This window comes from Hesperophylax consimilis, chromosome 4 (assembly GCF_061612785.1).
Source record: "Hesperophylax consimilis isolate HC1 chromosome 4, BYU_Hcon_1.0, whole genome shotgun sequence".
NCBI lineage: Eukaryota > Metazoa > Arthropoda > Insecta > Trichoptera > Limnephilidae > Hesperophylax > Hesperophylax consimilis.
The window spans coordinates 18,128,242-18,152,467 of NC_142839.1; the positions used below are offsets into that span (position 1 = coordinate 18,128,242).

At 31.5% G+C, this 24,226-nt stretch overlaps 2 protein-coding genes and 1 non-coding gene across 4 annotated transcripts; all 3 read left to right on the forward strand.

The window, feature by feature from the left end:
* Positions 1 to 2,137: 2,137 nt before the first annotated feature.
* Dnaaf6 (Dynein axonemal assembly factor 6) lies at positions 2,138 to 2,778 on the forward strand. Its single transcript, XM_089631269.1, has 2 exons — positions 2,138 to 2,240; positions 2,321 to 2,778. The coding sequence occupies exons 1-2, from the start codon at positions 2,138 to 2,140 to the stop codon at positions 2,776 to 2,778; spliced, it is 561 nt and encodes a 186-aa protein (XP_089487395.1).
* Positions 2,779 to 3,007: 229 nt separating this feature from the next.
* On the forward strand, positions 3,008 to 3,079 carry TRNAT-UGU (transfer RNA threonine (anticodon UGU)). The gene has a single exon. It is a non-coding gene; the product is annotated as a tRNA-Thr (tRNA).
* Positions 3,080 to 7,052: 3,973 nt separating this feature from the next.
* LOC149424306 (serotriflin-like) lies at positions 7,053 to 23,232 on the forward strand. 2 transcript variants are annotated; one of them, XM_089631270.1, is made up of 6 exons: positions 7,053 to 7,292; positions 11,589 to 11,686; positions 11,977 to 12,113; positions 16,319 to 16,464; positions 21,769 to 21,969; positions 22,788 to 23,232. In XM_089631270.1, the coding sequence occupies exons 2-6, from the start codon at positions 11,602 to 11,604 to the stop codon at positions 23,038 to 23,040; spliced, it is 822 nt and encodes a 273-aa protein (XP_089487396.1). In that variant the 5' UTR covers positions 7,053 to 7,292; positions 11,589 to 11,601; the 3' UTR covers positions 23,041 to 23,232. The 2 variants fall into 2 exon arrangements, with proteins under 2 accessions (XP_089487396.1, XP_089487397.1); XM_089631271.1 differs by having other exon boundaries at positions 7,053 to 7,281.
* Positions 23,233 to 24,226: the final 994 nt, after the last annotated feature.

Sequence of the window (24,226 nt, forward strand, 5' to 3'; positions counted from 1 at the left end):
CTGTCCGGTAGCATTTTTTTTTCAATTAAAAACAAAAAAAATTAAAATTTCCACACTACATCACTGTTATTGGCATTGCGTTTCGTGTTCAACAGCTGTTATAAGCAAGTATGTCAAAAAGCGTCTTCGCTGTTTCGCACACACTAAATAATAATAGTTAAAAATGAGACGAATGGTGCCGTGCCATTTCGTTGTGATTGTGAAAGTGCGCCAATATAAGTACACACGTGCATTATTCAACGGAATTCGAATAAAATATTTGCCAGATGGGTTTTCAAACTTTGACAAAGGATAAAACAGTGGTGACATGTGGTGAAAATATGAATAATAAATTTTTTATTAAAAAAAAAACGTTACCGGACAGCAAAGTGCATATAAGATTTTTTACTCCAAATATGCTAAGGAATAGCTGGTTTAAGTTTGTCGGGTACGTGCCGATACACCCTGTATAGATGTCACCTGTGACAGGAAAAAACATGTTTTTTTTTAAAAAACAGTGCCATCTTTTGGACATAAAACAAAACGATCTATTGTTACTCTATCTGCACGGACACACTGAGCCACAGGAACGCGTAGGGGGGTACAATTAGTAAACATAAAAAATAAAGCAGGAAATACAATATACTTGGTAAGTTAAGAGATGGAGATGGATATCTATACATACAGTATCGGTGATTTTTATTTATTTATTTTATTGATTCATGATTTAGAGAGTAGGTACATGTGGTTTTTTTGTGATATCTCACCCTCCATGCTAGGGATGACCCTGTGTTATGGCGGGTGAATTTTACAGTTTGCGGGACATAGAATCTATACATTACTATAATATAAAAAAGAAAAATGATGTACAGCTAGTTTGAGTTGCAAGAAGAGGATGGAGAAGTTGGAGAATTATAAGAAGATGAGAAATTATTAGTAAATAGATCACACTATCAATCCAATGTTGTATTTGTATGCCTTTCTTGAAATAATTGATTTTTAATATGGGCAAAACTATTTATTCATTCTGAGAATGTACATATTTCATAAAATAATTAAATTAATGCCATATGAACATGTAGATTATAACATTCATTACGTTTACCTAATATTCGGAGGTATGATTTTTTGATTGAGCGAAGCCGAATCCAAAACCAAATGCCCAGAAATATCCATTGCTCAAGTAGGTTTTTTTAAAGCGCCTTCGCTCAAGTGGTATATTTGTATTTACCATCACGGGTTCGGCCACTGTCTCACAACATACTCCATTTGGGGATGCCATAGTCCCACTTGCGCTGGACAGTTGAGACTCTTGTGCAGTATTAACATTAAGGGAGGAATGTTTCACAGAATTTGAACAATTTGTCAAATTTCAAAGGTAAAATTGAAGTTCTGTGAAAGTCCTATTCAGTTCTGTAATTATCCAAGTTCTATGAAACAACCGGCCCATGATGAAATAATAACAACTTTCACAGAATTTTAATTTTGAAATTTGATGAATTTTTCAAATTCTGTTAAACAACCCGTCCTTGTGATAGACATAAACTAGGGCAAATCCTTTGTCACATTTTACATGTGCATATTATTATAATTTTGAAAATATGTTGAACATTGTCATAAAAACAAAGTTTTACATGTCCTATATTCAATATTGTGTCGATTTCTTCATGCACTTATGGAAATATTATCAATGCTGATTTTAATACAAAAACGACTTCTGTGCATGTTCGGTTTGGAATTTTTCAAATGTCGGTTTATAATAACTTAAATTAAAAAAAAACAACATTTGGGAAAATAGTGTGCTCTTTCTTCTTTGGAAAGTTGTTCTCTTTCTTCCACATTCATAATCTACGAAACAAATTATGACATTGATGTTTAGTAGTTCAACTGCAAAAAAGGAAAGGTTATGACCCCTGACCTTGGGAGTTGGGGAGCAAGCCAGAGGGAGAAAGTATTATAAGAGTGCTTACCCGAAACCCAATGAACTTGCATTTTATTACGAAGCATGGTATGTAGATGGCAGTGATGTATAATTTGTTTTATTCAAATTACCAAGGCAATCGTCGATGTTACGTTTCCATAGTAAATAATTATTTGTTGACTGATTATGGATTTTCAACAATATAGTACATAAGGTTTATTTGTGTATGGTTTCAATATGGACTTTTCAAGTGGGATCGATCTAGTTAAACTTGCTGAGTTACTAAAACCTACACAGGAAGAAGTAATAATTCAACAGAATGATGATTTGCCGACAGCAGGTAAGTACGCATTACTAAAATATCACTAAATGCACTCGCAAGCTTATTTGTCAACTTCATTTTTGTTCGTTTCATTTTAGGCTACCATCTCGAAAAACCTAGTCCCCCTCGTCAAGGGAGGGATTTGAAAATTGACCAAGCGCCAGTGCCTAAAACAATAGAGGAATACGAACTACAACAAGAAAGGGAATTTTCTCAAGCACTTCTCGATGGTAGAACTGAAGCAACCTACGAAATAAAATACAGGCAAGCCGTCACTCCTGAAGATATTTATTTGCAAATGGGTGCCAAAACCCCAGCAACTGCCAGTTGTGAGGACATGATTTTGAGCATACATTTACCCGGCGAAGTCTTCACCGCATTGGAATTAGATGTGACCAAAACTGACGTTAATTTATCAGGATTTTCGCACAAGCTCTTCTTACAGCTTCCACACCCCATTGATCCTGATTTATCGAAAGCTAACTGGAATCAAGATGATGAAAAACTCTCACTTACTCTTCGAATGACAAGAGAATTTGACTATGTGAATTTTTAGTGTAGGCAACTAGGTACCCAATATTATACCTAGCCAATAATTTTTTTTTATCGAATTTCTAATGAAACTGTACTCATTTATAATCTAATGTAATTCGATATCATTTTTAAAAATACGAAATTTTAACTCTTCAAAAGCTTTCATGAAAAAACCAACCCCTGTGAAATAATATCGCTTTTTCTTCCTATTTAGTGTAGGTATGTGCCAACTTTTGCCACTTCCCGGCCGTGCCTCCATAGCTCAGGGGCAGAGCACTGGTCTTGTAAACCAGGGGTCGAGAGTTCAAATCTCTCTGGGGGCAAGTAAAAACTTTTCGTTTTTTTTTATTAAGAAAGTAAAGAAGATCTTTGATAATCATTAAAATTGTACATAAACATTTAGTTTTTTATCATCACCTTTCTGGAATTCTAGTAATTTTGCAGTAACTAAAATATACAATGTAAAAGATTTTTTGTTTATGTTTTTCCTTTCAATATTTCCTTATTTCTTCCGGATCCTTTGACCTACTATACATATTATTATTACGCCAAAGTGAAATATAACGTCACGTCACAAGGTACTAAATATCATAGGAAGCCTAAAAAAAATTTAGCCAAAAAATAAATATGGGTTGGTATTTTTATTTTATTACAAATTTGATTAAATAATTGTCAGCTGAATCTTGCAGTAGGTAAAATAGGTATGTTGTGCCATCAATAAAATTACAAGTAGGTTTATACCTAGAATGTTTATATCTACTGTTAGTATTTCTACTGACCATTTTAGAATGTATTACGTATAACATCTCTTATTGATTTTTTTGTTAAAATCGTCAAAGTTACGACCATATATTTTTTAATGAACTTGGTCAAAATAATAAAATCACCACAAGCTACTAACAAATAATAACGTTATTACCAAGATAAAATATTACCGTCGTCAAAAGTTACTCCATACGTATGCACATTCGCTGTAGGCGTTTAGATTAATTTAACGCGAATGTTTGGTCTAAGTCCAACCTTCTAAAAGTTCCAACCAATGAGATAAACCATCGGGTTTCTCCGCAGGGTTAGGCAGGGAGGACGGACCGCAGGCCTTGGCATATACTACTTGCTTCATTCACATTTATACATATTTTTTCTGGCAAACACTTAATTGTTTGCGCACATGGTGACACAAACGGCGCACAAACAACAGACAGGAAATTGGTTAAATAAGAAGTAACAATAATTCCGCGTTCTTCAGGTGTGTATCGCTCCATTGCTTGTTGTCAACTAATTCTCTATCTGACTACAACATAAATGTTAAAGCACAATGACATTTGACGCCATTTGCAAAAAATTATGGCACATTCACACTATGACACTACTTTTGCACTACATTGTATTTGTTTCACTTGATTTTGCCATGTCTTCCTCGGGCGTCCCCGACCTCTTCTGCCATTAACATTAGCGTCATAATCTTATCCTTACACTCCTTTCTTCGTTAATTCTAAACTATTCATCCCAAATCATCTAATGGTCCTTAAACTTACATCATCCCAGTTGTTTTAATATGTTACCTGCTGAAATTAAAAACTGTGCCCAAAACAAACAATAATTGGTGACCTTACTGAAGACTTGGCTTACTGAAAGACTTATTTCAATCATTTACAATGATATATTATTCTAAAGACTTTTAAAATTGTTATTTATGTTTTTTATAATTTTTCTCTTGCTATATTTCTGTAAAATTTTTAATTTTTTTGTTTTATACATATAATTGTAAAAATGTAACTGTAAACTCACTATAATAAGATTTATAATGAAAAAACTTGTTAGACAAACTGCTAAAAAGCAGTTTATCGGGACTTTTTTACCTTATATTTGTAAAGTGTATAATTAATAATAATAAAAAAGTCTTGCATTCATTCCGGATCTCCACATTTGTAACAGTCATACTTACCACGCTTACGTCTTAGGGATCTCATTTCTTCAGCTTTCAGTCTACTTTCATCCTTCCTCTGTCAGTGCCATGCTTCACTGCCGTACACAAGTGAAAACCTTTTATTCGTTGAATAATTATAGATATTTTACCATACATTATAAAATATTATAACTCTTATACAAAATAAAACTAAACTAAAAGTAAGAATTTTTTTGAAAAAACTTTGGAATCGACATGTAATTGGATTGGCTGAGGTTAGCGAATTTTTAAAAAGATTATAAGAAATATACTGATTATGTATTTTAAATAATTTAAAATCTCCCGCAGGGTTTTCCGTTTTGAAAAGGACAATAATTGATTCATTTTATTTTTACCTATACCTATCTATTGCCTAGGTATTGTACGAAACAAAATTCTTAGAAGGTAGGTAAGTACCATTTATTAATTCCAACTATCATTTTTATGTTAATTGTAACAAAAGTTTTAAATGCATCACATAAACCCCTCTGAGTATGCAATCATACTTACAAATTATAGTTGTTTTAATCACATTTTTGTTTATTACAGAATTTCTTTTAAAATTTTGTCTGCGGAAAAAAAATGAAATGGAAAATTAAAATCATCAAATTACAAAGATTACATAATAATCATTAAATAATAACAGAACCAAAATGTTAAATTGAAATTTGATGATTTGTTTAAATGCTGTGAAACAACCCTTTCTTGGTAAACTTGTTTTTGAAAGAAAGGGTACCTATAGTATGAGGTAGGTACGTAGGTAGGTATATTTGAAGGGCTGTTTTGATGAAAAATCGCATCAACGGTGATTTATTTTGATTTAAAGGAACTTTACTTTTGTGTTTGTACCTACCTACTATTTCCAGTTAATTAGAATTATATTGTGATAAATTTATTACGTTCCAGTTATATTCGATACATTTAATTAACGGTTTATTTATTATACGTATTTATTGTGTGTGTGTAATATTAAATACCTTTAAATGAATCCCCTTAAATTATTTTTTTTCTCAGCTGATTACATTTAAATATGAAAAATATTTTGTTTTCAAATGTTGGGGACTGTGATAAGGTTCAGTTTGTGGGATAAACAAGTCGAAAGGAAAAACTGATAAAGTCGCAGATATTAATTTTCACACTAGTTAAAAAATAAATATTACTTTATAGAATAATTTAATTAGCATACATGGAGGAAAATGAGTATTGCTAATTTATTAAGAATCTCTCCAAACTATTCGTAATACGGTTAAAACGCAGGACCTTAACGAATGAATTGATAGGTTTTTAGTAAAATACAAATGTTTTCTAACAATTTCGGAACAAGTATTCATAAAAATCATATTTTTTTTGCATTTCGTCATTATATATTGTCAAGGCAAATGCAGGTGTAAGAACACGTGTTCCAGTATATTAGGAATTTACTAAGAGTTTATTAAGTCCCGTTTTTAACCGGATACCAATAATTTGTAATCTTTATGCAATTTTTTTAGATTCTTCATAAATTAGCAACACACATTTTTATCCGTGTACCATCAGCAAACTCCAAAATAGGGTTAATACTTTTTCTTTAAGACTATATTTTTAATGATTGGTTACGACTTAAAATTTTAATTTTTTGTGTCAAATTACTCGTTGACCTCACGTGATTTATTTTCCAATAAAATCTTCGCAATAATTCAACTGTTAGCTTCCTTAGGACGGGTTATTTAACGCAATTTGAATAATTTATCAAATTTAATATTTAGTTCTGTGACCGGTCCACTATGAAATAATGAATAAAACATTCACAGAACTTGAATTTTATCTTTGAAATTGGAACAATTCATCAAATTTCAATGTTAAAATTCAAATTTTATGAAAGTTCTATTCAATTGTAAGTTTTTCTTTTACGTATACATATTTATTAAAAAAATATGAACAAGTTCTGATGAGTAATTATTATTACGCGTGACAGCTGTTCCGCCTTTTGAAGGCATTAACAAACTGGAGTTTTACAAATTAAACTTGATAGCAATAAAACATCAAGTTTTGCTATTATTTCACCGTGGGCCGGTTTCACCGTACTTGGATAATAACAGAACTTCAATAGGACTTTTACAGAACTTGAACATGAACTTTTTATAAATTTTTCAAAATCTGTGCAACAACACGATCTTATGTTTAGGTGTTGATTGGGAACGCTTCCTTCTCTTGGTCTGTGGGAACGTTACTCTCCGAATCTTAATTTGAACGGAGGAGCATGGCTGTGACTACCATCTATATAATACATACCATATGAATATGCATCATTTATACATTCTTCGGTATAAAAGGGAAGGCACCAGACGATCGGGCCACTAAATGGAGTTAGACTCGCGCGCGCGGCAAACGGAGCCACTAAATTAAATCGCCATATCGATAAGGCCAGTAGGTAATCAGTGTCAGTCAGTAATCAGCCTGGAATCACTGTGAGAATATCTATTTGATAATGGGTTAACGACTGCCACTGCTGCGGACGCTTTTGTGTTATACATTTTAACTTTGACAAAATAATAAAGTTTTATCATTACTGTGCTTTGTGAACTTCGTCTGCTAAAGAAGGTGGGTAACTAGTAAGTATTATTATTATTATTTGTATGGTATATGAGCTTTTCTACCCGCTTCGACAGAGTTTAGAATTTCAACTTTACTTTCCTCCAATTCTTCTTTCTATTGAATAATAATTTAACAAACATTATGAAGTCTTATTTTTTTTACATTTATTGTGATAATGTGTGGTGGATATTCAAAACTAATTATAGAAATGACGTTGCGAGCTGAAAGGTGTCATATATGTATATGTACCCAGAAATTTCAGAATTATAGATTCTTCTTTTTTTTATACCTACCCAAAAGCTAATTTATTTCATATGAAATTTCTTGATAGCTAAAATTGAAGATAATCTCATTCCTCTCATTGTAATATTATTTTCCTTCCATGTATAGGTATGTTTGTCATTTTGTTCACGTTATATTTTTTATATTTGGAAACATACCATGTATAAATATGTTTGTTTTGTAATTTCCTTCACACAATATTATTATATATTGAAACATACAATATATTAATATGATTGTTTTTTTTCATTTCGTTCACATAACATTAATGTATTTAGAAACATGCCATGTATAAATATGTTTGTTTTTACACTTCATTCTCGTAATATTATTATTATTAAAATAATTCACATAATATCATTCATATTTAAAAAAAATCAGATTAATGTTATTATATTTAAAATAGTTCACATAATATTATTATATTAAAAATAATTCACATAATCTCTAAATAGTATAAAACAATGTCACTATCCGCATCTGTCTGTTTGTGCGCTTAGTTCTTCTAAACTATGCAACGGAGTTTGGTAGGGTTTTACTATCATTTAGAGGATTTCTTCCGGAAGGTTTATAGATATATAGATTTATAGATATTGTATTTATTAAAGGTAGTGAAAATTCGAGCAACTGGGTCAGCTAGTAATGTTATTATTTTAAAAATAATTCACACAATATTATTAGATTAAAAATAATTCACATAATATTATTACATTAAAAATGATTCACATAATATTATTACAATAAAAATAATTCACGTAATATTATTACATTAAAAATAATTCACGTAATATAATTATCGTATGTGTAGGTATGTTTTGTCATTTAGTTCACATTATAGGTATATTTAAAATATTTTTCGTCATTATAATATTGTGTATTTGACTTTTTACAATAAATATACAATTTTTCGGTATTATGCAGTGTTATAACGGAAAATAAAAATAACATTTCCTCACCATAAAGAGACGAGGCTCTTGTGTTTGGAGAGGGATATGTTTTCCGTTTTTTCCCATCCAAATCTGCGAAATAACAACAACAAAAAAATTATTAAGTACTAATTGAATCTTGCCATAAATGCCAGAAATCTAGAGTTAATTTTTGGCTTACATTTATATTTAATGCCATCGTGCAAAATGTTGGCAGGTACCTATATCTCACGCTTTGAAGACAGGTATTTTAATTTTAGCGAAATTAACATTTTTCACAATCTAAGAGGTGAATGCACCATATACTGTTTTTAAATGGGATTTATTGGAACCTTATTATGCAATCTATTCCCACAGAAAAAAATGCAATGTGTGACTTTTTTTATAAATATACTGATATTTTGTAAATATTTTATTTTTTAATCAATCATGCCGACGAAGAGAAAATATGAAATAATTTACAAAGTTTGAAACAAATTAAATATTTTTAGAGACTTATTTTAAAAGTTGTCAACCTTTCCCGGAATGTTAAGCAATATAATTTATCAAATGTGTTTTTGTAAAGAAAATCGATGTGAATATTAATTAAAAATACTTTTTTCTGCGTTTACTACCGAATCCTGTCCCCGCGCACTGCTACTCGCGTAATGATAGTGGAACACGTTTCGACGATATATTAGCACGCCATAGCGCTTCTCTGACTATTCCATATTTTTCACTGGTCTGCGCTAGTATCTGCTATTTTGAGTATGTCGTAAACCGTTCTACTGTGAATTGATTTGAAATATTTTGAGTCGTATAATCACATCGTAAAATCTTTGTTCGTAATTAATTTTATTTAAATGTATTTTACTGTAAATATTTTGTCGATGTCCTGATAACTCAAATATCGAAACTCGTTTCTCGATTGCAACAAAGTACCTACTACATCGATATGGACCCAGTGATGCAAGTGGAGGGATGTTGGACGTAGATGTAATTTTTTATCTTATTCTTTTCTTTCTTTGTTATCATTTTATGTATTTCGTTTGCACCTCACTCAGTACATAAATGAACCGCCAAATAATAGACACGTATACTGATATTGATATTTAAAAAAATATGTTTTAATTTTTGTAGACTAAATAATGGCGTTTTATTTAAATTTCTTGATACATTTCAAGATTGAATAGAAGCTTCCGTGTTTCGATGGCCATACATTTATTGAAAACTATAAAAAGACTGAAATTCCAGAAAATTATTGTCATTCAAAAAATTCTGATTTTTTTCCATAACGAAAATGTAAATTCCACGTAGTACAGTAAAACAAAAGTAATCGACTAGGCTTCACTGGGCGGTCCTGTGCTGAAGTTGACTAGGTTTGGATTTAAGTCTGATTATTTTATGTTTCAAACTCTGAAAATTTTTTCCAAAAATAATGAAATTAATATTAATGATAAAATAAGTGAAATAACGATGTTTATATATTTCGTGCGCGGCTCAAGTATGTTAAGGCGAAGCACTACGTAGTATTTCAAAATCGTGTGTTTTTGTTTTGAAAATTTGATCTGTTAGAAATAATTTAGATGCTTTCATTAAATACTGCGAGTAGAACCTATCTTGCCCTTTGAAGTAATCTTTTTTTCAATAAGTCTTTTTATATACTTTATAAAGTATTAGGCCTATAAAAAATGTTTTCAAGTTAAAAATGTCCCACTTACTATCCTTTTTTGGTTATTGTTTTATTGTATAAAGTGGCAAATTAAATTCTTTAGAAAATGATCGTTCAAAAATTAAACATTTGGGCATGAACTTCACAAAATAAAACACACTTTTTGGCTTGTTTTTTTCTTGCATAAATCAAAGCAGACGGCCGGTGTTAATCGGGAATTTAAACCTTATGGCCATCTACATAAGGAGTGTTATTGTTAGCGGCCTGATTACAAATGTCACGCGACTTAGTCTTGTTGTATTTCACTTTGTCATTGGTAACGTTTTGAAGTGTTCCCACAAGAAGTTCAACTAGTTGAACTGTTCCCAAAAGAGCGTTTTACAAAGCAATACAATTAATCATTGAAGATGAAGATAATACTGATAAATCTAAACAAAAAACAAAAAAGATAACGATCACAACTAGGAATTGAACCCAGAATCTCTAAAAAAAAAACTCAATTCTTTCAGGAAAGGCATACAAATGCAATATTGGATTGAATCATCGGTACAATATTGTATTTGTGTATCTCTCTCGAAAGAATTGAGTTTTTAAACGAACAAAACTATTTATTCATATTCATATGGCGTATGTACGGGTGCAAACAAATAATTGGTTAATATTTTAAAGCAATACGTTGCAAAAAGCGGATCTTAGTAAAATAAATTAATTAACCCCATCTGTGAACATGTAGAATATAACGAGCGTCGCGTTTAACCTTAAGCAAAGTCTTTATGCAAAATACAGTCGAGTAATTTATTTGTGATTGGGTGAAGGGGTTTAGTAAGATTAAAATGGCACAGATTCCGTTTCAATCACTGGATTCCAGCAAACTGGGCACAATCAAATTCATGAATATTGTCCGAGATTTTGTGGATGAGTTTTAACGGTAATCAGGTTCATATATAAAGTCTGGTGATTGGTGAATCATTTAATGCGCTGGTTTTAATGCCCCAATTAAAAACTAAATTAGGTTAATTCACACAAATTATTTTTTTCTACCTTATTATACCTGCATTGAGGTACCCTTTTTAATTAAAGATTAAAAGTAATTTGTAATTGTGCATAGGTACCATCTAATTCGTAATTATGTATTATACGCGATTTTTACTTACCTAACTACCTGATTTGCTTTGAGAAAAGTGTGGATAGAACAGGTTCGAAAAACATCGACCTACGCTTTTTCTTTAGAGGTTGTAGACTCGATTGCCACGGAAAAATAAAATATTGAATTCTTACACGTTTTTTTATCGTGGAATTTGATGAACTACGCATAAATTCTCACCGCCTTGAAAGACACGTGAATCGTATGATTTTTTTAATCAACTTGATACTGCGAAGAGAAAAATTGGTAAAAATAGAATATACATATAGGTGTCTACAGATATAATTGATTTGAAAACATTCATTTTCAGAATAACACAAACTATGATGTCCAAGACGATTCCCATCTTGTTGGTGCTCTTCTGTGTTGTAGCACTCAGTGATATGAAAAATTGGCGGTATGACAGAAGTAAGCCAAATCATTAAATAGTTTTGTAATAAATTTTTCAAATTACGTTTTCTTTCTCGTTCGTTAAAATAATTTGTCCGCAGGAGCATAATGAGTTTCAATAATGATTTTAAATATCTATGAAGGTACATACCTACTTCATTTCAAACTATTAGATATTCAGGAATTGAATTATGTAGCAATTTTAGTACAAAAATAAAAGAAATTCTATTTAAGTTATCAATATATCATAATCGACCGTCTGCTTAATATTTATAAATATATGAATTAATTATGAATTATCCTCTTAGGGCCAAAGGTTTATGGTGATAAAATTCCAAACACTGCGTTGATACCAAACACTTCTAAAGTCATCAAGAAACTAGTGCTCTACCACAACTTCTTCAGGACGAAAGTGCGCCCAAAGGCATCAAACATGCTCACAATGGTTAGTATAAACAATACATATATAATTAAAGGCATCAAACATGCTCACAATTGTTACTATAAACAATACATATATACATATATAATTAAAGGCATCAAACATGCTCACAATGGTTAGTATAAACAATACATATATAATTAAAGGCATCAAACATGCTCACAATGGTTACTATAAACAATACACATATAATTAAAGGCATCAAACATGATCACAATGGTTAGTATAAACAATACATATACAGGTTGTATCGGCACGTACCCGACAAACTTTAACCAGCTATTCCTTAGCACATTTGGAGTAAAAAATGTTATGGGCACTTTGCTGTCCGGTAAAATTTTTTTCAATTAAAAACAAAAAATTATAAAAAAATCCACACTCCGTCACTGTCATTGGCATTGTTTCTCGTGCGTCCTCGCTCTTTCATACACACTAAATAATAATAGTTAAAAATGAGACGAATGGTGCCATCCCATTACGTTGTGATTGTAAAAGCGCGCCAATGTAGGTACGTTCGTACATTATTCAACGAAACTCGAATAAAATATGGCCAGATGGGTTTTCAAACTTTGACAAATGATAAAACATTGGTGACATGTGGTGAAAATATGAATGATATTTTTTTATTAAAAAAAAATGTTACCGGACAGCAAAGTGCCCATAACATTTTTTACTCCAAATGTGCTAAGGAATATCTGGTTAAAGTTTGTCGGGTACGTGCCGATACACCCTGTATACATATATAATTAAAGGCATCAAACATGCTCACAATGGTTAGTATAAACAATACATATTTACATATATAATTAATGGCATCAAACATGCTCACAATGGTTAGTATAAACAATACATATTTACATATATAATTAATGGCATCAAACATGCTCACAATGGTTAGTATACACAATATATATACGTTGCAGTTAATTTATCTCGAAGTTTTCAAAAAGACCACTACGAAGAAATTAAAATTAACACAACAGTCCACGTTGAAGTTTAATTATGTTAAAAAATTCACCTTGCACTACAGCATTGCATGATGATAAATAGAAAATAATTATGATAACATAATTTTTATCCTACACTTTTTTCACACTTCAACACTAACCACAACCCCCTTATTTACCACTTCGTTTGTGTATTTTTTGCACACTTTAAGTTTCAACTTTATTTATTTACAAAGCAATAATTTATGAATCTCGGTGTTTGATCTGGCGCTTCTAGTGTTTAGAAATAATTAAGCATGTGTAAATATTCAAGTAGAAGCGCCAGTCTATTAGCCATATTTCTGCAATCATCAATCACTTCCAGTTAAAGCTTTACAACTACCAAGACCAAAATAAACAGTATTCTAATGAAGAGTGTCACTTCATAATGTTGCAAGTGATAATATTACTTGATCGCGATCTTGAGGCTGCTAAAACAATAAAATCATTATAATAACAGACACCTAGGTATTGCGACATTTATACAACATTTTGTCAGTAATGAAATGTACCCACATCGTAAATACACTGTTTAATAATATTTACCTTCCAAGACCGATATTTTTAAATTTATTTATTTACTCTTTTTATGCGACCACAATTATTTCTTACGCTAGCTTTAGACTTGTAAGTTTTTTCGTAAATTTACGACTTCTAGCCAATGGGCATATTGGATTTTCAAAAGTCTAAAGCTAGCCTTATGTATGTTTCAAAGCTAGAATTTATTACATTAAAAATGTCGATATTATTGGTATATTCATTTGCTAAACTATGTATGCAGGTATATCAAAATTGAGGCCAGCACAAAAATGTTACTAGCTCGATTCCGTTGAAGTAAAAAATAGGTTTTTATTTTATTTTACTGGAAACAATTTTGGAGGCGGTTTTGGGTACCGCCACCCCGGGAACCATTTATTGGATAAAAAACACCTCTCCCATAGATCACCCGAAGTGGTTTCCGGGCTGATGCACCTGCCTACCAGCTGCATGGCGTGCCAGATCTGGAGTGGCTGGTTTGGAGAGACCCTTTGACCTTTCCTGCTGGCCTCTCGACCCATCGTCTCGGATATATTCATCCGTCACTCCTGGACACGCTGATAACTAGATTCCCTTCCCACCCCTCATACCCTTTTCCTTCCCAGAATATCTTCTGCTTCATTTCCTTAAATAGACCCATCTACACAGCATCCCCAAAGATGACATAGGCCACGAGGGAAATTATTTTCCTCAAGGCAATTCCAAAATCCAATTATTTTTGTGGTGTGGTATGCTCCACTTAACAAGTGGAACAATCTCTTGAAATTAATCCAATAAAACGCACACAGGTACCTTCTTCAATTTACACTCATCTCACAGCTTATATTGCATATTATTTGTTCTTACACACTATTAAGTGTGTCTATACTACCTGAGACTAATGTCTTATGTAGTATAAAAATTGAGCACTACCAATTTTATTCCATGGCAGTAAATGTATCTCTTGATCATACAATTCTCTCAACGAGAAGTGGGTTACCTCGATTCAAACCCACCAGAGCATAATATACAATAAGTATAATTTCATAGGCTTACAATATACAGGGTGTAAAGGGACGTACTTGAATTAAATTAACCAGTGATTCCTGGCATTATTTTGAGTAGAAAATATAATGAAATTTTGATCTCCGGTGACTATTTGATGTTATTTATCATCAAAAAATCTAGGAATTTGACAGATAGGATCGATGTGAGGAGCTGGACGCAAGTATACGTTACCTACATTAAATATTGTTATTTAGGATCAATTCGCCACGCATAAAAATAAAAATCATGTGCGGTTATTGTGCTCTACTCTGACACATTCAATATCTTCGTAATCAAACACATTAATGGACCGCGACCACCCAACTCACAGCCCTGAGACCTGAGACAGTCATCTTCCCATCTCGTCTCCCTAGCCCAGTTAGCACTTGGGCGAATAATTTTCGCGATTGTTATAAAGATTGTCATAATTAATGTAGGACATAATGCCATTGTGTATACAAGGGGCAAGGCTGCCGATGATACGCAGGCATTCTGCGTATGCGCTGATACAATGAGTAATAATATTTTTTTTATTAAAGTAAATTGTTTCAATGATGATTTCCTATTTTATTGTCATTTAGATATATCTCATTACTTGCATTAATTGCTGAATAATATTTTGTGTTTCTACAACCATATTTTATTATGGGCGATAGAAAATTCCTATAAAATAATTAGCTGAATAACTTTTTTCTTAAAAATGATCTACACAGCTTTTAGGTACAAGATAAAAGACCTATAATTTAACATTTCGCGATATAAATTTTAATTCTTTTAAATATTGAAGACAATATTAGTGATTTCTAAACGAAAATCTGAAACAGAAAAATCAGAAAAGGAAACGGTCACATCTGGGACTCGAACCCAGGACCCTTGTCTTTCCGGGACAGTGCTCTACCAACTGAGCTAATGGGACCCTATTCCCCTCGGTCACTTTTAACTGTATCATACTTCGAATAAGAACAACTAACATTGTCTTCATTTTTTCACCGCACATTTTTATTGACAACTATCTTTATTTCTGATTTTTCTGTTTCAGATTTTCGTTTAGAAATCACTAATATTGTCTTCAATATTTTAAATATTACAATTTGAGGTTTTTCCCAATAAAGTTATTCCGAAAAATAAATATTAAATTCTTTTTCTCAAATTTGATCTATATTCGTTCATAGATATGTCTCTTTCCCCAGCTTTACAAAAAATAATTATCATATTCGCATAATCGGTAATACAGGTTTTCGTTAAATAAAAATATCTTAAATCAGGAAAATTAATATTTTACATTTACAAAAAATATTATATAATTTATTTGCTTTTGTAAGCGCCTTTGACTAAAATGACAGTGTAGTTATAATTGGTCAAGTATTATTAAACCAATTATTGTGCATAAGTAGGTACTTACCATTACTCATCCAAACCAAATAACATAATCATCGCTAGACACTTGCCAGACTTCAGAATCTTACATATGAGTAATAAGTAATAAGATAACGAATGATGCCAGTTTCACACGCGCTATACTATAATGGCTTGGCCTATTTCACCATATCGTGATCTACGATGTAGTGAAATAAGTCAAGTCATGAAAATATAACCCGTATACACATTTCTTTCCGTCTTCAAGGCATTCACATTGTTTCTTATAATGAATTCTTCCAGAAGTGGCACAAGGGAGCAGCTCGTGCCGCCCAAAGGTGGGCTGATGCTTGCCAGTATTTGGTCCACGACCCGCCAATCGGTAGGCATGTTGAGGAATACGGAACATGCGGACAGAACATCTTCGTCTCATCACACCAAGTGCCATGGTAAGAATTCCTTTAACCAGATGCCATTTAAAGGAAATGTTCATCCCTTCAATAACAAACTATCCATTTATTGTTTGTGTGATATTTAATAATCCCATAGTTGTAAATTAACAGGTGAGATATTATGCGAGATGAGAAATCAAATAATAATAATTTTATCATTTGAACAGCTTCGTTTTTTTTTAATCACAATAAGGGCGCTTTTTTATAGCGTTTTGATTTGGGAGATTTTTATTTACTTTATTGAATCTAATATACCTATCTCAAAACTATAAACTTTTTTATACCTATTTTTGAGGAAAACATCAAATGGAATATCTGATAGGAGGTTATAAAATATGGCCCAATTATATTATTTTAATGACGATAGTAAGTCTGACAATTAATATTTACACATAATTTTGATTTACCTATGTTTTTACCACAAACAGTTCAACCACATACATTATGTTTTAATCCGATGATTATTTCCCTATAACGCACATCCTGGTGATTAATTGCTCTATATTGTATACTTCTTATTATTTTTAGTAAATCGTGCCAATTTTCCAGAAAAAAGTTTTGTGATATTTAGGAAAACTTAACCGCAAACAAATAATGAGATTCTACGTAGTGCGCACGAAGAAAAATTAGTATTGATAATTTGTTCGAAATCTCTTCAAATTTTCCGTTTTTAACAAGATTAATAATAATTTGAAGAGATTATTAATAAATTCTTAGTAGATTTAAATGACCCTTTATAGGAGATATTTTATTATATTTAATTAATTGTTACCCTTTATAGGAAACAAGTGTGGAATTTAGTATACTAACAAGCAACTAAATAGCTTCACTTATTCTATTCTCTCTCGAAAAATCCAAATATTTATTTACTTTACATTAGAAAACTTTGATGTAAAATAAAGTTAAAAAACTGTTGACGTGACATGGTTAGAAGATTGAAAGAAATATAAAAAAATAGTTTTTATCTTAATTTTATGTGTTCTTTGCATTGACTAACATCGCACGGACATACGTCGAGATTTATTATTCAACTGAATACAGATTTGATTTCTACATGCCTTTACTGTAGAATAGATTCCAAACTGCACTATTAGAGAAGAACCTACAAACAAAAGCTTAATCATTATCAATCTCTATATAGGTATATTTGAATCAATTGACGGAAAAATGGATAAATATTAGCTATTAATTATTTGTCGAAAATCCCAGTTAAGTGTTATTTGTAAGATTCATCAAACTCAACCAACGCAACATCACAACTCCTAGACCTAACAATGCCCGCATATGAAATTAAATTTGACCGGTTAGTTGCTGTGTAGACAAATGTGTCAGGTTTCCACCCAGGAGTCATGGGTTCACTCGTCTGCTGGTTGAATTTTTAAAAAATGTCACGTAATCCAAAAGTATTGATCTATCTTTAACAACAACAAAAAAACAACATTTTGAACCTGCAATCTTCAACAACCTGAAACAAAATCAAATGCGTTAAACAAAAAAAACTTAAAAAAACCCTTTTTTGTTTTCTTTTCTGTATGTGTTATAAAAACAATAGCGAAATGTTCTGAAAAATACTATTCAATATCTGTCGTGTCCGTGTCACATCAGTCTTATAAAATTGTTGTTTAAATATAGAAATCAGAAATGATAATAGATTGAGCTGATATAATTAGGAGAGTAATATTGCGTGTCAAGAACAGCTGAGGGGCTATTGAATACATATATAAGTCATTCTTCTTATTTAAAATGTCAAATGTGTACCAGCGTCATGTCGCGAACACTCGTTCTAGACAATTTAACAAACGTTACACTATCGTACAATAATATTGTGTTGATAGACGTAGATTTGTCGAACGTCCAGTGTATGGAAATTGACTGAATACAATTCATCCATTCTATATACTTTGTTTGGTAAGCAATATATTGTTCTCATTTAAATTGCGATGAGTAATGATTACGATGAAGGATAAAATAGTAATAAAATCATCTCGACCGACTGAAAAGATTATAGAATTAATGGAGGCTCGTATCAAAATGTAAAATCGATCTATGCATAAGATATGTTGATTATAATTCTGTTATCATACATAGAGCTAAAATAAGTCGCGCTACTGCATACTAATATCTCGTTGAAACTTGTTCCACCATTAGAACGCGATAAGCGGTGAATGTAGACCGGAATCGGTAGTTTTAGTTAGAGCGTTGGGAGAGTTGGAGGTCAGTTGGAGGTCAAAAAGTGGAATCTATTTTTTCGCTTCATGCCTCATCCAAATGTGATACATCAATGTTATCATATTACTATGATCATGCCCAGGGTTGTCGTCCAGCGGGTTTCTTTTTTTTTATTTATTAAGTAAATAGAAACAATTTTTGTACAAAATTAAGGTAATCCCACAAAGCTGTCATATGGCAGCTTGTCTGTAGGTTCTACCAATTAAACATTCTACTAAAAACAAGTTATACATATAGGTAGATACATCAAAAAAAATTCAAGGATACATGAAATGCCTCTCATTTTTTTCAAATTTAAGATTTTTATTGATTTTATTGAAAATCACTGGAATTACATATTGAATAGTACGGCTTCCATATATATTTAATATTCGAGGAGTTATTAGACCCTTTCCTTCTTTAAATCTTATGGTATGTTTGTGTACCAGTGGGTGTTTGTATGAGCTTTCCCCCATGTTATCCATAATAATAGTGAACCATAAGAGACCTTTTATTGTAAGCAGGCTCTCTGATCCATATAGTACTTTTAAGTTATGTCTCTGATTGTAAATATTAGATGTGACAATGTTTTTTATTATGGCAGTTTGTAAATTTTGAATATATTTAATGTAAATAGTGCTTGCGTGTCCCCAAGTTCGAATTCCGTATCTTAGGATGGATTCGACCATAGAAAAATAGAAGAGTTTAAGAGTGCAATGAGGTAAAATAAATTTTAAATTGTAAAAGTTACAAGCTAAGAATCTGAGCTGGTTACAAATTTTTGCCACTTGTTTATCCCACTTCTGAATACATATTTTTCTGGAAACTTGTTATTGAATGTTTGGAAGTAATAGAATATTACTGAGAAAAGATAAATGAAATTTAAACAACATGATTTTATTAAATCTCAGTAGGGGATTTGGATCACGCACTTCCCTTACTGATTTATTAGCTTCTCAACAATTTACACTACAGCCAATTCTATACAATTCCGATGAGTTGTTTTTTAATTTATTTCTTTACTAGGCACAAAATAGAGCTTGTGAGACACCCATCAATAATAATTGATATCAAATATTTTATTTGTGAAAGTATTCATACTAACATGTATAATATGTTTTTAATTTCTCCATAAAATTTTATTACTTACAAACATAATAAATTTGATTACAACATAATAATATTGACTGATATTCCTGATAAAGATGATGCTTGTGCTCAGGAGAGGAGAAGTTATATATTACAACTACTTGTGAATATTATTGTAAAATAAATTGATAAATACCTACATCATGTCGATTATAATATTAAAAAATGTAACAGCAGTAGTCAGTACGAATGGAAAGGTTTTTTGCGAAACTCGTTTAGGATGGATTTAGATTGAATGAGACTACTTGTGAGTCGTATAAAATAATATATTTATTAAGTTGTGCAAAACATACAGTAATCTAATAATTAGAAGCCAATTTATCGGACATTAGCCAACCGTGTTAACAATGTTTATTTTCCGTCCGCTGAGATGGTCAAGGCCATATAATCATACCATTATACATATACCTTATCTATGTGTAACATCTCGGAAAGCAGATTCAATTTAGTAAAAATAAACAAATAATACTGAAAATAGATTCGCTCTACTTTCACCTGGATAATGTTTTATCTTTGACTAGCATCGAAGTAGATGTTTTGATTTTAAGAATAAAAATAATTCCTGTAACTTCTTAAATAAATATTATCCCCTTTACTAATAAACGTGTTCTACTAACACCCTTTATGTGCTTATTCTATGCAGGTGGAATATCTCTAAATAGTATAAAATAAAGTCGCCATCCGCGTCTGTCTGTTTTTGAGCATAGTTCTTTTAAACTACGCAACAGATATTGATAGGGTTTTCACCATAATTTAGAGATTTTTTTTCCGGAAGGTTTATGTTTATGATACATACATGTTATATATGTATAAAGTAGAGAAAAGTCGATGTTTGTCTTAGTATTCACAACTTCAAAACATTACTCCAAATGATTCACAACCCCGAGCAATGCCGGGTAAGCGGCAGCTAAGGAGATATAAAAACCCTTTTCTAGGAAGAAATATTTGTCCGTTGTAATGTACATATGAATCGCAATTATTAATGTATATATGAAAATTACATTTATTGTAATTGGTAAATTAAAGCTCTGCAATAACAGGGCTCTTTAGTGTCCTTTGATTCGAGACAATTTTTTACAATTAAAAAATATACTCCAATATATAGATCAAAGTTGATTTTTATTTTATTTTTATAAATAATACAATATTGAAAGGGTACAGCACAAATTTCTAAGATTTATTAACTTTAAACTGAATATTCCAATTCAAAATATTAACTATGTTCTTTTGATGAAACAACTTAACTTAATAACGCTATCAGATAGGCGGATCATCTCTGACCTTGTACTTTTAAATAAAATTATTAATAATTCCATTGACAACCCTGAAATTCTCGCCAAAATAAAATTTTACGTACCGACTAGAAATACGAGGCAAAGTGCTACATTTTTCTGTGACAATTTTAAAACCAACTATGAAGCTCATACACCTATAAATAGACTACATCATTTTGGTAATAAATTTAGGAATATTGTAGACATGCTTAAAGATTCCGTATTAGTTATAAAACGAAATCTTTTTAATCATTTTACTGAGATGTATGAATTCACAACTCCGTAGTGAATACACTTTTGTTTTTATATGGATATGTTCCTTAATACATATTTAGCTTTCCGTAATCCACACTATTAATTTGAATTTACCTTAATTTAATCGAAAATCATAATTTATTATAAACTATGTAACACAACTGTATTACTTGTTAACTACTTTTGTAAAAGCGCATTAGGGCGTAAATAAATAAATAAACTATTATAACAAGATAATCGGTATATTTTGGAATCACATTTTATCGATCAACAAGTTCAATGGGAACTTCTATTTGCCTTTATTTAATCCCCTCCATTCTCAAGGAAAAAATATGACACAAAGTTAACATTCATATACATATAATTAAATAAAGGTCCATACGTGTTATATTCAGCTTTCTAACGTTTATTTCAGGCTTTTCGGCGTTAAATCCTGGTTTGTAGAGCACCAGAATTTCACTTACGGTTCCCAAAACAATAATCTACATGTTGTTGGGCACTACACACAGATGGTATGGGCTACCACACACGAAGTAGGCTGCGGCTTCACCAAGTGCCCCTATGGGGGCCCAGGTGGGAAACCTTTCTTCAACTACGTGTGCAACTACTGTCCCATGTAAGTTACATATTTTAGGATATTCTAAAATTATAGATGTTGATAAGTGATTCCCCGGAAAAATTTTAGGAAAAATTATTATTTCCGGGCTCTATTGATTTTTTTGCGAAGCTTGATAGAGGCTTTGTGAGGAAAATGTTGGACATCTGGCGTCTGAATTTCGAAGCTCCTATTTTATTTCACATATTGTAAAAGTGATGTTTGCATGGCGTATTGTGTCAACAGATTGCCCGCGAAAACAATATAATTAAACTAAGTTTTCTAATAAACTGTAATTCGTAATTTCTCTTAATGAGTATTTTTTAAGTACCTATCTACCGTAATCCGGAGTGAAGTCGATATAAAAATCTTTTTTTTTCATTCGCCATGTTCAATAGTTTCATAAAAAAGTGACAAAATGTATATAAGTTACTAGCGCACGCCCGTGAAAAATCACGGGATATAAAATAAAATTAAAAGTTAAATCGCACGGCCGAGAATCGAACCCCGATCGACCATGCTGACACCACCCATCAACTATTATATTAAATCATCATTTTTATGTGCTGAAAATAAGATATATCTGTTTTTAATTTTAGAATTTTAAGAATTTTTTTCTTCATTGTTATCACTGGAATGTCTAATATTATATACCACGATGGGTTTGGTGATTTCATTATCATTGAGTTTTTTTTTAATTGTTAATAATATAACATTAATAATATATTTCCTATATATATATGAAGATAATGTATATACAATATATTGTAGTAATAAACGTGATATAAAAAAAATCAAAATTATGTTTGAAGTAATGTAATTTTTTAATATGTTTGCAGTGGGAATTGGGCCGACAAGCTAGGGCGGCCCTACAAGCGCGGTAAGATGTGCGGCCTCTGCCCCAAGTCCTGCAAGGTGGGCAAGCTGTGCACCAATCCTTGCAAATACGCCGACCAGTGGAGCAACTGCAAGGAGCTGATGCGCGTCGGGCGTGGTTGGCTGTGCGCCACCAAAACCCCGAGCGGCAAGGATCGACTCAACCATTGCAGGGCCACTTGCAACTGCAAAAATCAAATTCATGAGTGGCGGTAGGGTTAATTACATGGCAATAGTTGACGCAGAGGCGAACTGGCAATGAAAATAAGTTTTATTTTATCAAAACTAAAATCTAAAACCAATTCAAACGAAAATCACTTTTATAGAATGAAATTGTTCAGCGACAGACTAACAATTAAAATGAGCTCGGAAAATTTTTGAAAAAATTACGACCGGTTGATTTTGTTTTTCAATTGCCTCGTAAACAAAAAAAAACATTTTAGCCATACATTATAATAACTTAACTATCCTTTTTTGCAAAAAAAACTGTTTGACTTATCTGCGGTTAACGTATTATTAAGAGGACACAATACTCGTAATTTACGTAAGTGAAGAAGGCTAGTATCGGACAGACCTATGGTCGAATTTGCCATAGCAGTCCTATAAAATGGAACTATCCGTGGTTCATATTTTATTTAATTCTGAAAAATGTATTACTAAAATCTCAGATGTTTCTAACCGAATTTCCCGGGAAGATACTAATTCATCGTCTAGAAAAATAAAATCTGATGCTTACATCTAATTTTCAAAATTTTGAAAACGTTTTTATTTTAATGTTAAGGTACTGTTTTTATTAATCTTAAATATAAGTAACTTACATCCCGTGAGCATCCGTCTGAAAAAAATTCTATTTAATTCAAATTCTTCCGAAATAATTAAAATTTGAGCCTTGAGCAACCCTCGTTTTTAGAGTATTGTGGCGTCTTAATATATAAAAATATCTCAGAATCAATACCCGGTACCAATTAGATAAAATGTCCATGCAAAAAAATACTGATTCAAGTAACAATATTTATTGAAAATATGCAAATCGCAGAATATTTCAATAAAATGTATCATTTCAAATAAATGCATGTTGGAAAAAAAAATAATTTCTCTGCTGCAACCTCAAGCTGTTCTTAAAATATGTGTATGTGGCCTCTTTGGGGAAATTGGCAAAAAAATAAGAAAAAAATCGGGCAACTTACCTAAAAAATTCGCAAAAAGCGCTCAAATAATTACGAGTACTTTTAGAAAATTATTTGTGGTATTCGTTTTTTTATTATTTGTGGAAAAAATCTCTCTTCAAAGACCGTAGGTTCAATAGTTCCCATTCTTTTAAACCGTGGCGTTGATCCGTAGTTCATTACTTACATAAGTCGATGATTACGTTATATTTGCAATCTGTGGTGAGGGTAAAGGT

Bases quoted from the DNA above. Each gene is read 5' to 3' on its own strand.
- Dnaaf6 (XM_089631269.1), top strand. From the start codon at position 2,138: ATGGACTTTTCAAGTGGGATCGATCTAGTTAAACTTGCTGAGTTACTA. The intron at 2,241-2,320 runs GTAAGTACGCAT...GTTTCATTTTAG, and splicing joins TGATGATTTGCCGACAGCAG to GCTACCATCTCGAAAAACCT.
- LOC149424306 (XM_089631270.1), top strand. From the start codon at position 11,602: ATGATGTCCAAGACGATTCCCATCTTGTTGGTGCTCTTCTGTGTTGTA. The intron at 12,114-16,318 runs GTTAGTATAAAC...GAATTCTTCCAG, and splicing joins CATCAAACATGCTCACAATG to AAGTGGCACAAGGGAGCAGC. The intron at 21,970-22,787 runs GTAAGTTACATA...ATATGTTTGCAG, and splicing joins GTGTGCAACTACTGTCCCAT to TGGGAATTGGGCCGACAAGC.